The sequence below is a fragment of the Plodia interpunctella genome, chromosome 17, assembly GCF_027563975.2.
Source record: "Plodia interpunctella isolate USDA-ARS_2022_Savannah chromosome 17, ilPloInte3.2, whole genome shotgun sequence".
Lineage (NCBI taxonomy): Eukaryota > Metazoa > Arthropoda > Insecta > Lepidoptera > Pyralidae > Plodia > Plodia interpunctella.
In genome coordinates this window covers 937,724-953,760 of record NC_071310.1, presented here as the reverse complement: position 1 = coordinate 953,760, position 16,037 = coordinate 937,724, and the positions used below count along the sequence as shown (strand labels likewise).

The window sequence follows — 16,037 nt, the reverse complement described above, 5'->3', positions numbered from 1 at the left end:
AGAAATAGCTACAAATTAATTTGCCTAAGTTAGGATTGTTCTTCTTGTCCCCCAGGTCTTTGCTCCCTTGGGGATGAACATGAATATGTCTACTTTTTGACACAATAGGAATATTTTGTACAGGATTACTTATATACTCATTTGCCCAACACTAAATAACTAATCATAGTATTTTTTTGTAATTTAAGGACAAAATGGTGGCCAGCCGTAACTTTAAATGCCGGCGGTAAAGTCAATATTATATCTGACGGTGCAATTCAGCTTTAAAATATCAATAAAAATATATTGTTCTAATTTGTAAAAATAAATTATTACAAAAATAAGGGTTACATAAATAAGGTTTACAAAAACCACACAGAACTGTATACTATCAGGAATGGCTTTTATTAAAACTAAGTACTAAAAATAAATTTATTTATATTGTAATTCCTTTTCATTATGGGAAAAAATATTTCCTGTTCGTCCCCATTGGGGTCAAAACATGGGAACAAGATTAAAAGTATTTCCAATTCATCCCCAAATTTATTGTAGGGGGGATAAAAGGAATATTTTCCATTTGCCCCCTTGGGACAAAGACATAGGGAACAAGAGGAATAACCTCTAAGTTTCGGGATGAACCCAATTAATGAAGTGAAGTTTGGAACTGTCCACTCCGATACTGAGATCTTTGAAGTTAAGCACATTAATTGGCGGGTAAGTATTCTTATCTTCAATTACACCTCAAAATTCAGTTATCAGCTTCTTCCTCTTCGAGTGTGTTGATTGCAATCAATACACTAGTATTGCACACCGGTGTCACCGGTTTATTGAAGTCGCCTAAGAATGATATGACTACGTTTAGTCGCGAATAATCTGTGACTTCTTTACAATCTTAACTTCTTAACATTAGATATCATCATATTATTCAAGCATCTTAATCAATGGACCACAATCGCATTAATATGTTTAGAAATACACTAACCGAAACTATCAGTTTTTATCCCCGACGGTATTGCACAATAATTATTAAATACCGGTTCTTGTTTGTTCTATGAATTAATTCTTCGAAATGTAAATCGAATTACGGTTTGTATGTACGATTAAAAATATAATACACTAACTGCGCCCCGGGGCTTCGCTCCCGTGAGAATTTCGGGATAAAAAGTACCCTATGTGTCATTCCAGGTTAAATTCTACCCGTGTACAAAGTTTCATAACAATCCGTCCAGTAGATTCTGCGTGAAAGAGTAACAAACATACACATATACATCCTCACAAACTTTCGCATTTATAATATTAGTAGAAGTAGGATCATAGACAAAAGGAATATAAATAAGTAAAATCATACGATTACAACGAATCTTGAATACTAACAAGGGAATTTGAAGAAATCTCTACTCATGAAACTTGATTGTTCATACTGGCTAATAGGACTATAGGTATTGGTAGATAAAATTTAATCTGTATCTTGAAATTTCGAATAATTTACATTTTAACATGTAAATCAGAGAAAAACGATTCGAAACGAGACACAGCGAACCAATCACATTACGCCATTGTGACGCAACGACAACCACACGGCAACGTCATTAGTTCGCTGCGTCTCACTTCGAATAAATTCGATGGTGATAAGTGAAATGCTAAAGACGCACTTCGCCCACAGGTTAATATCAATGTTTAATTACAATGCAATAATTGTTTTATGTAAAATATAATAATTGTTTTGGATAACCAAAAATAGTAGATTCAAAAGTCAAAAGTGTCCAGTGATATTATGTCGACTTTGGTACCAAATAAACTTGTTTTCTTTCAAAAGCTCCTATAATTTTTCCCTGCGGACATACACGATTAGAAAATGAAGTACTTTAGTAACAAAATAACCTTACTTTCAGGGAAAAGTATAGAAATACTTTTCCCTGAAAGTGAGGTTATTTTGTTAGTAAAGCAAAGTGAAAATATCGCAAAATGGTAGCTAGAGACGATAAAATTACACTATAGAATCAAACCTCATCCGCTAAGGGTTCACTAAAATTCCAGTAAATTAATTAACCGTTCGGCCTGAAGTTCGATTTGAAACGATTTCTGTATGCAAATCGTGCGTGGATTTACCAAAGGCCGGTCTGTTGCATGGATCTAAAGTATATAGAAAAGACTCATTTTTTTCTCATAAATTTTCCATGTCGATGAGTAGGTACTAAATATCGTGTTTAATAATATAATTTTTGTATCTTTTGTATTTTGGTAATAAATATCGTGTTTAACAATATAATTTATGTAATTGAATTTGATTTAGGTAATATATGTAATTATTAAGATTTTTTTTATATGTAATTATTAAGAGACAAGCCATTTTTTTATTTATCATTTAATTTAATATATATTTTATTTTATTTATTTACTAGCGCCTCGCATAATAAATTATACACCTAAACCTTCCTCCGGAATCACACTGTCTATTGGTGAAAACCACATGAGAATCCATGCAGTAATTTTTGAGTTTATCGCGAACAGACAGACGCGCAGAGGACTTTAATTTATATTTATCTATAAGGACCTATTTGTAATGTAATTTAAAAAGTAATGATTAACACTCAGAAGCTTTTGCCACATTTAGTTAAAGAATATCTGTGACTTGCCGTAACCCGGCAAGCGAAATAGGAAAGTCTAATTTTGGGAAGTATTCGATAGGTGAATTGTTTATTTCGAATACAGATTCTGTTCCAGCTTTAGTGAATTTTATTGGCTACTAGCTTTGCCCACTTCGTATATGAGTAAAAATCCGTTTCCCGTGGGAATTTCAGGAAATCCCTTCGTAGTGCCACCCTACACTATCACAGGAACCTACACACCAAATTTCAGATTTCTACGCCCAGTAGTTTCGGTTGTGCGTTGTCTGTCACTCGTAACGCAAGAGATTTATATATATACTCGTATGAACTACAAGAAGAGTGTACTTTATAATTGCAAAAAAGAGGGAGAAGAACTCTATTTTGTTAAAGATTGCTGTTGCCTGGCAGTATCGCAATATATATACTAGCGACCCGTCTTGGCATCGCTCGTGTAAAACCAAACATTGATAAAAAAGAAGCCTATGTTACTCGTGAACGTTTCATCTTTCTCTGTGCCAAATTTACTTAAACTGGAACTAGTAGTTTTGTAGTTTATTCATTACAAAAAATAATACAATTTTTTTATCTTTGTAATATCATTGTGGAATGTAGTGAGTAAATATTCTGTTTTTTTTTCTAAGCTTTCTTATTTTAAACCTCGGTACAAATGTTTAAACATAATTAAATGATCCATTGCGAAGCCAGGTAATTTACCTATATTTAGATAATATAAAATATGAGATTGTAACTCTTTTTTTTTGCCGACAAACTGCAAATCAGTTCGACAAATATAATATTTGTTACAAACTTCAGGCCACTGAGCTAAATTGTGAAAATCACAAGCAGAAATCGTAGTCGCGACATTTCCCTTCCCAGTAGTGTCTTCTATTTTTGTACGCTATTGATTTAACGTGACCTTATATAATATAGAAAATAGGTCCAGGAAAGATCTAATGCCATAAAAACATGCTGTAGAAATCCCAAGTCTCGCAGCTCAGTTTTTCTACCGTAGAAAGTTGTGAGATCCATGTAATACCAAGTCGATTAATTTGTAGTCCCTACTTAGGGGACCTCCTGTCTTAAGTTATTACGCAAGTTATTATCATATCAATATTAAAAATCTTTTAGGTTTTAAAAAAATAGATCGACTTGGCCATCGCATGATTAGATTGTTTAGTATGTATCATACCATAAAACACCACGGGCCATCAACGAATAAAAGATTTTTAATATTGTTGTGATATTAACTTGCGTAATAACTTAAACTTTAGACAGAAGGTCCCTTAAGTAGGGACTAAATAAATTAATTGACTTGGTAACATGGATCTCACAACTTTTTACGGTAGAAACACTGAGCTGCGAGACTTGGGTTTTTCACAGCATGTTTTTTATGGCATCTCACTTCTTTTTGTACTCATAAGTCAAATTTGAAAGTAGTTCAATAAATAAGTAAAATAGTAGTAGTTCAATTTTATGCTGAACATACCCTTTCCATTATACAGGTACAATGATTCATTAGTGCAAATGTAACTGTGTAATTTCCTATATTTATATGGGATTACAAATGCAGTTGGTGTATCTAAAAAACTGGACCGAAATTCCAAAATTTTTAAGCTTTCGCTTGATTTATACACTAAACACTAATTGTATTCTAAATTTGAAGCTTGCATGTCTGCTGGAAATGTCTTAGACTTTTGATGATCGGTCAGTCAGTGAGTGAGTGAGTGACAAACTCAAGAAACTTTAACAAGTAAAAATTCTTTTACTACTGGTTCAAATTGAATGAAATTTTAATTTTACAGTGTTTATACAATACCTACTTAATTAATGAAAATGCAGATTTCCTGTTTTATTCACAACCAAGTTATTGGGGTAAATCTCCCAGATAAATTATAAACTTATTCTTGAATCACTCTTTCTGTTGAAAAAAACCCGCATCAGAATCCGTTGTTTTAAAGATCTAAGCATTATAGCGACAGACAGATACCAGAACTTTGTTATAATATTCCCTATAGTAATAGTATACTTTAATTATAATATTTGTTATAGTAATTCAGTGCACTAATTTTTTTTTGTTTTTCTGTCTGGCTGTATGTTTGTTCGAGCATCACGCAAAAACTACAAGCTATGCAACTAGATGCCGTTCATAACGATCTACTAGTCTACCTTACAATCTGACATATGTTTCATCGCGATACGTTGATTGGAACCCGAGATACAGACAATAATAAGAACACGAAATAAACCAGAGCGAAGCCGCGGCCAAAAGCTTGTACGTTAATAATGTGGTACGTTGAAAACGTTTTACCTGTAAATTATATATTTTATCTTTGAAATTCTCCGAAATTGGAATAAGTACGCGAAAATTTTTATTCCATTTTATCGAATAGAAAATTGATAAACAATTCTACGAAACGTGTTTATATAATGGCTACGTTTTGTTCATTGTTCGAAGTTTTTTCTTTTATATCAATGACATTTTATTAGAAACAGAAGAAATTTCGCAAGGTCATCATCATCATATCGAGTGTGCTATTGCTTACACTGGTGTCAGATTTTATTCAAGTCGCCTAAAGGCATCTGACATGACTTTTACGACCACTTACCACCATCTAGTGGCTGGTAGTCGCAAACACACTAGTGAACTGAACTGTCAACCAGTGCGCAGGTTTCCTCACGATGTTTTCCTTCACCGGAAGCAAGTGGTGGTTTATGAAAACTACTGTATATGAATCAGATTGGTATACAAACTCATATGGCACGAGTAAGATACGAATTTGTGACCTGTCGATCCACAGGCGGGCGTCCTAACCATTACACCACCACCGCTTGCCTAATATAAATGATGGAATAAAGAATCTATCGCTTTTATCTGAGGTTTTCTCGATTCTTCCCAACCGTTGGAACCCAGAGTCCGCTTCTTGACGTATTAATTCACTTCTGATTATTGAGTTATTTTGTTTTAATTTCTTTTATTAGCACTCCTTTTGTAAAACTAAAGATGATACTGCCAGTGAAACTAAAATATGATTTTGCGGTACTTTTTCTAATGTATGCTTGTATTGTGTATAATAATACAAATAAATAATATATCTACCTTAACAAATAGCACCACAAACTCGTCTCAAAGAAGACTTTCATTTCTGCGAAATCATCTCAACGTATGGATGCAAACGAGTATAATTTCGATTAATTGTACGGCCCTTTGTCACGCATAGACCACCGCCGTACATCAGATACGCAGTACGACATTCGCTGGATAAACATTGTTACAGCTATTAGAAGACAGGGAAACGGGTGCTCCAAGTTTTAGAGAATTAGCGTTTAAACTATTTATTGACCGAGCGAAGCGAACGAGGTTTACAAATCATTTTTGTATATATGTATGTTTGTTTGTAACGCGAGAACTTTAGAACTGTTGCTCTGATTTTAATAAAATTTAAAAGATATGTAGGATCTGTCAATAGAATTTTGAAGTTGGGGCAACAAAATCGATTAACTGGTTTTTGAAATATTCAAAATTTTGTAAAAATTTATTGTGTTCGCGAGGTCTTAGTTCGCGGCGAACAACTAGTTAATTAAATAATAGACAGCCAGCGTTTGCAACTGATTTGCATCAGGCAACGTGGTCAATTAACTTTATAAATATCTGTAGAACTGCATCAGTCAACATTAACAGTGACTTTATCCTGCGCGCCGCCGAACTTTTAGAAAGACAAAATGGCGTACTTTGCATTTTTCTGTGCAGATTAAAGTTAACGTTAAAGTTGTCAATGCAACCCACCATTGGGGTAACTATACCTGCTAAAAAAATCTAGTTTCAAAAAATTCTAGTACCAGAGGTAGTCGGAGGACCTTATCATTTTATTTATTTATTGAGTTACATCAATTACAGTGAATATATACAACGTTCAATACAAATACATTATGAGAAATTAAGTTCTAATGTAAACACCAATGACAGGTATACACTCGTTTCTTCTTCTTCGTAGTTGTATTCCTCACGGCTGAGGATCGTGGTCTTTACGTGGAACGAAACACACACAACAACTTTCTTGGCATTAGTAATGGAGTGGTTTGCCATTGCCTTTTTTGTTTATTTATTTATCATTTATTCGCACAAAATATGGCACAGAAAGATGTTAAAATTAAATAGTATCACATATTTTGCCAAACAATGGCATGCAAATGTAGGTACATAAATATCAATTAAACTCTAAAATTGTTAATTTCCAAGATTACATTATGTCAACAATAATTCACTTTATAATTTAATTTCAAATAAACACATTCTCCATGTACACAATTCTTTATACACATCGTTTATAAAGTAAACTAAACAAATTTTATCATTTGATTTGTCATTAATTCAATAAGTAAACGATTGGAATCAATATTCACGAATAGATAAAAATATATTTTGACTTGTACCACACATGTCAACCGCTCTCTCTAATTTGTATTACTGCCTATTTATGGATAAGGACAGCGTTAAAAGCATCAGATGAAAATAGCTCCCCGGGACTTAGTGAGATTTTTGCTAAGAAATGCTACGATATTTCATACTCATTATAATCAATCGTTAGCGATTCCTGTCACTCTTCAACTATCTCCATACTTAAACTCAATGTTCCATAGAAATAACACCGTATTACGAGTATATGTGACTACATATTAATGTAGGCACATATAATACGGTGTTACACCACCACCGCTTCACCTAATATTAGTTAAGACCCCCGCCTGTGGATCGATAGGTCCCAGGTTCGAATCCTACTCGTGCCACATGAGTTTGTATATCAATCTGACTCATGTATTGTTCTCATCGACCACCACTTGGTTCCGGTGAAGGAAAACATCGTGAGGAAACCTGCACCGTGCGCATAAATTCCGTTGCATAATTTTAAAGATCTAAGCATACATAGCGACTTTGTCACTATACTATTACTTACATAGTAACTTTGAAAACTGACCAGGATAAGGTAAATTGAAATACCAAGGGTATTTTCAATTACCCGAAAACAATTGGGGGATAATCAAAGGTTCGAATGTCCCTTGAGTAAAGTCTTCGTAATGTGTTGTAATGAGTGTTAGACAGGCGCTACGGCGACCATGCAATTAATAAGGACTCTATCTATATTAATAGCATTCCTAAAGAGGGTTAATGTTAGGCAGACAGTCGCCAATAATCCACAGATTAATTTACATAATTTGAAAGGTTAAAATTTAAGTCACATTCCTAAATACAACCGGGAATATAGACACGAAAAACATATGCGAAAAAAGGAAACGTTTATTTGCAATAAACATGCTTAAGTATATAAAAATTGGTATCGTCTATGTGTATGGAAAAATAAATAAATAACGAAAGGCATGCTATCCATCACAAAATATCAATAAATAGCAATCTATCCTATTATTATAAAGAAGTAAGCGTTTGTGAGTTTGTATGTTTGGTGCGGGTAATTTCAGATACTACCAAACCGATTTCAAAAATTCTTTCACAGTTACAAAGGTACATTAAGGTATATTGCTATAGGCTATATTTTATCTCAAAATTCCCACGGGAGCGAAGCCCCGGGCAACATCTAATTATATATATTTTTAAAATATATAATTATGTTTTTTATAATTATTATTTGGCACTATTATTGGTAAAAAGTCTGCTGCATAAAGCATTAATTCGGAATAAAATGCTTATAAATATATATTTTAATATCACGCATTTTATTGCTGCATATCGAAAGCGATTCGGTTTTTCAATATTATCTCGCGAATTTCGTTCACTGATTGGCTACACTTATCAACTAGTGAAATCAGATAACTTTTCGGATGTCAAAAACAAAATTTTGCATGGACCTGTATGTATGACAGTAATGTATTATGACTTCCAGGGTTTTAGAATCAAAAATAATTTAGTAGGTAGGTATCTAATACTTTAATGATACCGAAAAATAGTAAACATAGTTATTTATAAAACTGATCATTTAAAATTACAACTAAATATTGTATTTGGTTAATTAAATATTACATGTGTAAGCACATTATGCGGCCTAGTGAGGTATCACTAATAGTAAGCGTTTGCCTGGGGCCGCTACAAGGGTGGCAGCTGAACTTAAAACGGCCAAGTATTCTGTTTTATCCAACCAGTACGAGTTTGTTCCAGTTGCCGTGGAAACGGCTGGCCCATGGTGTTCGGAGGCGAAGCGCTTTGTAGGTGAGATAGGACGGCGTTTAAGGTGTCGTGGATATGACTACCGCTCCGGATGGTACCTGGTTCAAAGGCTATCAATTGCTATCCAACGAGGAAGCGCAGCTAGCGTTATGGGTACTTTTGAACCGGGTATAAGTTGGCGTGGCATTTTTGATTGACTTTGCAATTATTTATGTTTTATTATTTGTTATTTTAATAAATGAATTTGTATATTAAATATCTATAAGCACTTTTTTATGTCCAGTCAAGTAGCCAATTGATATCCAAAATATCCCTGAAAAAGATATTGTCGCCCTCGGAATCATGAGATCAAAGGTGTGAAACGTGTGAACTGAGTTACCGGGTTCACAAAAGCTTCGTCATTAAATCCAGATTTTTCCTGCAAGGTCGCTTTACACAGTCAGACAGGACGTGCTTTTGACTGTGTAAGCAGAAAACTTGAATCATTGTATTGTTGAAACGTCGTTCTTTCCGGTTGCTCTGTGTACGGTTCACTGAATTCATATTTGCGTCATACATTCTGATTTTCTGATTTAGTGATTGTGACTTTAAAAAGAAAAAATAGGTATAATGCAAAGTATGCCTCTTCGACTAAACGGCGGCGGCGCGCAGGTTAAAGTTAACGTCAAAGTTGACTGGTGCAACCCACTCTAATTTTGCGTGTAATTAAATTGTCGGTATGAGATTTAGAAATTAATAAAAGGCTTTTTTATTTATTTTATCATTTATTTATTTGATTGTAAATTTGAAAGATAATGTTACGGGTCGCGAGATGTTTAGCACCTTAAAATAGCATTGCTTTTTTGTATTCTGTACATTTTATTGTTGCAATCTGTACGTACAGTCAGCTACAAAAACAAAATGTAATAAAATCTATTCAGAAATGGTCTTCCTTACTTCTTCAATAAAGTAAATAATAAATAAATATATTAGGACAAATTGAGCTAGTCCCAAAGTAAGTTCGAGACTTGTGATATGGGATACTAACTCAACGACACCATATTTTATAACATATACATATATAGATAAACATCCAAGACCCGGGCCAATCAGAAAAAGATCATTTTCCATCATGACCCGACCGGAGATCGAACCCGGGACCTCTCGGTTCAGAGACAAGCATTTTGCCACTGCGCCACCGAGGCCGTCAATTCTTAGTGTCATTGTTGAGTCGATACTGGTATCAGATTTTATTTAAGTCACCTAAATACATGGAATTAGTAGGTACTCCGTCGGAGTACTTACTAATTCCATGCCTAAATTTACTAAGCAGTGCAGGTTTCTTGAAGAATTTTCCTTCATCGGAAGCAAGTTCCTGGCCCTGCGGTGATACAAAGTGCTATTAGTTTAAATATATACGAAGTAATATACATAATAATATATACAAGTATAAATATATACGAAGCAAAATAAATAGTTTTGCTCGATATAAAAGCACCTTTATCGAAATCGTGTACACCTCTCAGAACTGGACAACTCTAGAACGATCCTTTTCACACAACCTGAACGGGCTTTCGATGAATTCTGTTGAAAATTCTTTTATCTTTCCAACAAGATTTCGAAAATAATGAGGGCGGCACGTACAATGGAGCTCTGTCAACTTGTCACATAGGTGAGATATTATTTTTTCTAGAAACTTGAAATATCTCTTCTATTTCCACAAATTATGTCTACGAAAAAAATTGTGAAACTTTTTTTGTATGAGAACATGTTCTCAAATGAAAGACCTTAAAATTAACCTATACATTTTAAAGTACACTGTGTGCCCCGTAATAGATATAGACGAGATGTGAGACTATAAAATTATATAGGTCGAAAAACTTTAAATTCGATTACAAATTAAAGGAATTATACAAATAGTTTAATGTATGAATCCTACGTATTCACTATACATACAAATAGATATATCAACATAATATACAGGAATGAAACCCTCCCGGCGACTACCAGAAATTCTGTGGGTCAGGCGTTGGGTGCCCTCTTGCGGAAAATGAAGCAATCACAAATCTAGGATAATAAATAATGGGACTGTCCCTGGTAAACCCTTTGGCGTAGTAAATATAAAATAGAAGGTAACATTGCCATTGGCTATTCATATCTTTTTCTCACACTGTCATTCAAATTCAAATTCAAATCATTTATTCATAAATTAGACCTTCACAGGCACTTTTTCACGTCAAGTTTTATATTAAATAGTTATTTCTCATAAGCTGCTGGCATTTCGGAACGACTACTGCTGAGAAGAAATGCCGAAAGAAACTAATTTGAACAGTGTTGGTCCCTATCATGCCAGATCGGCTTACCATTATTATTTCTTATAATTTTTTTTCTAATAATATATCAAAGTATGTGTTTATGTACTTTGATATATTATTAGAAAAAAATTGACAATTATAATTTATGGTATTTTGCTTAAATATCCTACTGATATGAAAACTTACATCGTATTCTCATAAAAGATCCGTAAAAGAGTTTGAAATTACAGATTTTTAAAATTTAAATTTTTGTTAGCTTAGTTTATATTCTGGTATTATTTCCAATAGATTTAGGTAGAAGCTTATGTTTTGACTTAACCTTCTGTCTATAACTAGTTACTGAGTTATGTTTAAATGCATTAATTTAGATATTATTGCGTACTACGGGTAAAAAGACAACAACTTGCTCAAATTAATTAAAATTCGTTGATTTTTTTCACCGCATACGAATTCGTGTTAGGTTTTCTAGTAACATAATTACGTCTTACATAGGTAATTATTTTAATATTGACAAAAAATATATGTGTTGCGGTTACGCACTTCATGTTTCGGAAATTTTGCTTATTATTTGCAGGAAAAATACATAAGATTACTTTCTGTTTATAAACTTATACTGTGACATCACGGTGTGGCTTGAAAAATTAGTGGTAGAAAATTAGGATGAAATTAATTTACATTTTGAAGAGTAATGGAATTAAGATAATTTTGTTTTGAACAAATTTTGGTACTTCCGTGTCACAACAGAAAATCTTTATTTCATTCTGTAAATTAAACAAAAATTACCTAATTCCAACAAAATTTACTAAATTAGGGCATATAAATAAAATGCCACAAAATATCCTAGTCTACAAAAAAAAATTATATTTCCTGCGACTATTAAATTTTTTGTTTGTAGTAATTTCAAGTAAGAACAGTTTTAGTACAGATATTTCTGAATTTTTGTACTATATTTTAACACATATTCCTCCTTTCAGATGTGATACAAGTGTGGTCGGCGCCGGGCAGCGCGACGCAACTGCCGTGCGACCTCGCTTCGTCCGTGCGCGACGTCGCAATGACGTTGTGGTTCAAAGATGGCGATCGTATGCCTATTTACACGTGCGTTTTTATCTTTTTTTATCTCGTCTCTTTTATATTTATGTGCTGTAAAGCTAAAATATACAATGAAAGTAGAATAATGAAAATGAAAGTAAAGACGTTGCAAAAGATTGATTGAGTTAGTAAGGCAACAGCGATCGAATGCCTATTTACACGTATTTTTTATTTTATCCCGTTCCTACAATGTTCAGGATATCCGGTATAATCTAGTGATATAATATAGTGAATAAACATACAAAAGACGGATAGACACCGCTGCCGTGCGACCTCGCTGGTTCCGTGCGCGGCGTTCAAAAATCGCCATTTTTGAATTGGATGCCTATTTACACGTAAGTTTCTATTTTATACCAGATTTTCTGTAGTTTCAACTGACTTTAAACATGTAGGTGTTCAGATTGTTAGTGGACTATGTTTTGTGGTGCTGGGTTAGGTGTGTCGCTGGGAATTAAAATTGCGGGGCTTCGAGACGATGCCTTTATTTTGGCACACACAGGAAGAAGAGGGCGGATACATTACGATGTTGCCAGTAGTAAATATTAATAAAAACTAAGCTTAATGGTGCTAGTCGTAACAAACAGCTTGGTTATCAAGATAAAAAATATCCTATGAATGTCAAACACTTGACACAAACCAAATTTTTATCAATTAAACAATTACATGGATATTTATGTCCTCAATAGAACCAGTAATGAACGAATGAGCATGTAAGCCAATCAGAACACCCGCATAGCATCAGATCACCATTGTCTTGACAACTTGATCAATCACACACAATGCGCCTACGGATTGCTGGCTACGGGATATGCATACCATTTGGTGCAATATTACTGTAATTTTAGATATAGTTGGCGGTTTAATACTACAATAATCGCGGAAGAAAATTCATTAGATTTTTGCTTTGTTGTATAGTTACAGAAAAAAAAAAACAATCGAAAATAAAATGTTGCACAAATAATGACTGAAACAAATATTTGTGTTTTATGTTGTTGGTATGTGTACGTAGAAAATGGGTGTTTTTATCCCGCCTTCACTTTTGTTGATTCTCTCTCAGTATTCGCTGCAAAACTGTGCAACTGCGCAACAAAAATGCTACGGGTACGGTCATAGATAAAAGAAATGTGTATGGTATGGTACATCAAAAACGCTTCCTAATTTGACTTCTTTAATTTTTAATCCTTACTATAAATCAAAGTTCACTGCCGCGTCTGTCTGTCTGTTCGCGATAAACTCAAAAACCGATACATCAATTTTTTTCACCAATAGATATTGCGATTCCTGAGGAAGGTTTAGGTGTATAGTTTATTATGTTTTTACACGTGCGAAGCCGGGACGGGCTGTTAGTTTTTAAAACAAAAATAAAAAAAATGTTGTTTGTATCCTTTTTGTTCTTTACGACTGACTAGAAAACATCCTTACCGGGGATACATCTTAATAAGTCCAAATTTTTTAAATCAAATTTGTCTTACGAAACATGTAACTGAAAAGTTGAATACATAAAAAAAGGGATAGACTCGTAATAATAATGATATAACCTCCACAATCGAATACCTAAACGATTGTTCTCTAGCAGAAATGATCCCGTCTCTAATCAGCAAAATGTATGTCATTAAACAAATGAACGGAAAAGAAGACTAAATGCCGGTGACCATACGTGAAGGACTTCACAGGAATTTCATCGAAAAATAGTTTTATTTTGATATCATTTAGTTCTAGTAGTCAGGCCTGTTGTTTGAGGGCGCGAAGCACTGGTAGCTCTTCATTTATCTTCCAAGGATGCTTGGCGTTTTGGCATTGAGAGATTAGTTAGTTAGGGCTTCTATATGGTCGATTCAGCATAGCGGGGACTTCCCCGAGATCTGAATCCATCCACTCTACCCTGCACCATATCATTCTCGCGGCGTTATTATTATAATGTTTACCTAAAAATTAAATTTGTGATTTTGTAATGCACGTTTTCTATTAATTATCTAGTTAGATAAGTACTTAAATCCGATAGATATCTACACTACCACATTAATGAAAATCAAAGTAATCAACACATACAACTTTCTATGAATTAGATGAACTTGGATGAACTATTTTCTCAGGTAACTTGAAAATTTTGTAACTTAATACGCCACTCGCAAACAATGATAATCGAGCAAAATAATAAGCAAAAATATTAACCAAAATATATGTGGCCGTCCAAAGCAAAAGAGACCTTATGGTGCCCGGCACTTGCACCATTATTGCCGTTGTTTTGTATTCGAACAACGGCAATAAAGACCACAAGACGACAACGGCAAGAATAAGTGCCAGCCGCCATAAGGTCCCTTTTGATTTGGACGGCCACATATAATAAAATTTAAGGAAGGTAGCTGAAACAAACTTAACACTACTGAATCACAAATAATAAAGACATTCACCAACAAAAAAAAAAAGCTAAAAAAATGTCCAGCTTTTCACAATTCGTTGTCACCATACACTTGGGACTATGGGACCGCGCGCCGGAAAACACATGGTATTACATTCGCGGGCGGCGAGCAAGTTTATAGAGTATATTTACCTGATAAGTTGGGAAGAAAAGGTAGTTTTTTTTAATTTTTAATTTTATTTTTTTTCTTTACAGACCGTGAATGGTTTATTTGTAATATATTTACCCTTATTAGGTCGTAAGTTGATTGTATCACGAGGAATAAGTATAAGAACTATGAATTTTTAGTTTTGGAATTTTTATAAACAGCTGATGTTATTGGTTTCAACACAACCAAATTAAGAATACTTTCGATTAAATTTTCATTCAAATAAAAAAATCTAGATCAAAATCTATCCAAGCGATTGTTTGTTACTACGGACAGAAATACAGTACATATACAGCCATCTGCTGAAATGAAAGATTTCAAATTAATTCATTCAATAGATTAGTTCGTTCAAACAGTTCAATAACGGTTGAATATTGAAGCCATACTTGATACAATACAATACAGCGGATTCAAATCAACTTCATATCCCTAGACGATATTGGAGACGTCACAGACTATTGTCTCAGATCTGTACGTATTTGTGAAGCCAGTGTATAATCTGTCGCGAATACTGAACAGTCTATTTCAAAATGATCAATAATAATCTGACTTGAATCTGAAATGATAAGTCATTAAATGCATTAGTTTATAGGATCTTGATGTCGAGGTACAGTCAACGGCACATCAAGTACACACCCTGTATATAACAGGGTTACTGGTATCTAACTTATAACCTTCCAAAGGCGCATAAGGTATCTAAAGACAAACATCTTTTGTTCTACGACTTTTGTCTAAACGTAATAAATACAAAAATGTTCCTATTTTAGTTTTAAATGTTGTTTCTATAAAACGTTAACTCTATGTTCGATTCCGCTACATAACACCACTGTACTGTCTCGTATTGCATGGTTATTACATAGAGTTAAGATTTGTACAATCGCAAATTAGATAGTATTTTTTTATATGAAAAAAAAAAAACTACGAATCTCGAAATGTCATAGAATAAAAGTTGCTTGTTTCGATGCACCCAAGTAGTCTTTAGGAGGTTTTGCGTTTGATACCAGTAACCCTGCATATACTACCAAGTAGGTAAACATGACATGCGGTCCACTTAATAGTTAATGGTTAAATATTATTCATCGGAACTGCAGGCCTACCATCAACTTTTACAGAACGATTCCAATACAACTCAGTTCAATTTAGGCACCTAAAGTGAATCGCATTCATAATAAAAATTAAGCCGATAGTACGAATTTGCGATGCAGTTCAGTTTAGGTCGTAAAGTGGTACGCGTTAAAAGATGATGGTAAGCCCCCTGATCTCATCCTCACTAATATAATAAAGTATTATTTTAGTATTGATTATTTGTATTTTTGCATGT

General features: G+C 33.7%; 1 protein-coding gene across 3 annotated transcripts in view; it reads left to right on the top strand.

Moving 5' to 3' along the window:
- The window catches only part of LOC128676851 (nephrin-like), a 104,762-nt gene that overhangs the window by 48,299 nt on the left and 40,426 nt on the right, over positions 1-16,037 (top strand). For 2 of the 3 annotated variants that reach the window (XM_053757248.1, XM_053757247.1), the window contains exon 3: positions 12,032-12,155. In XM_053757248.1, the coding sequence (XP_053613223.1) occupies positions 12,032-12,155 (124 nt within the window). Of the gene's footprint in view, positions 1-12,031; positions 12,156-12,412; positions 12,485-16,037 lie in introns of those variants that run through there. The other variant, XM_053757249.1, reaches the window with a different exon arrangement.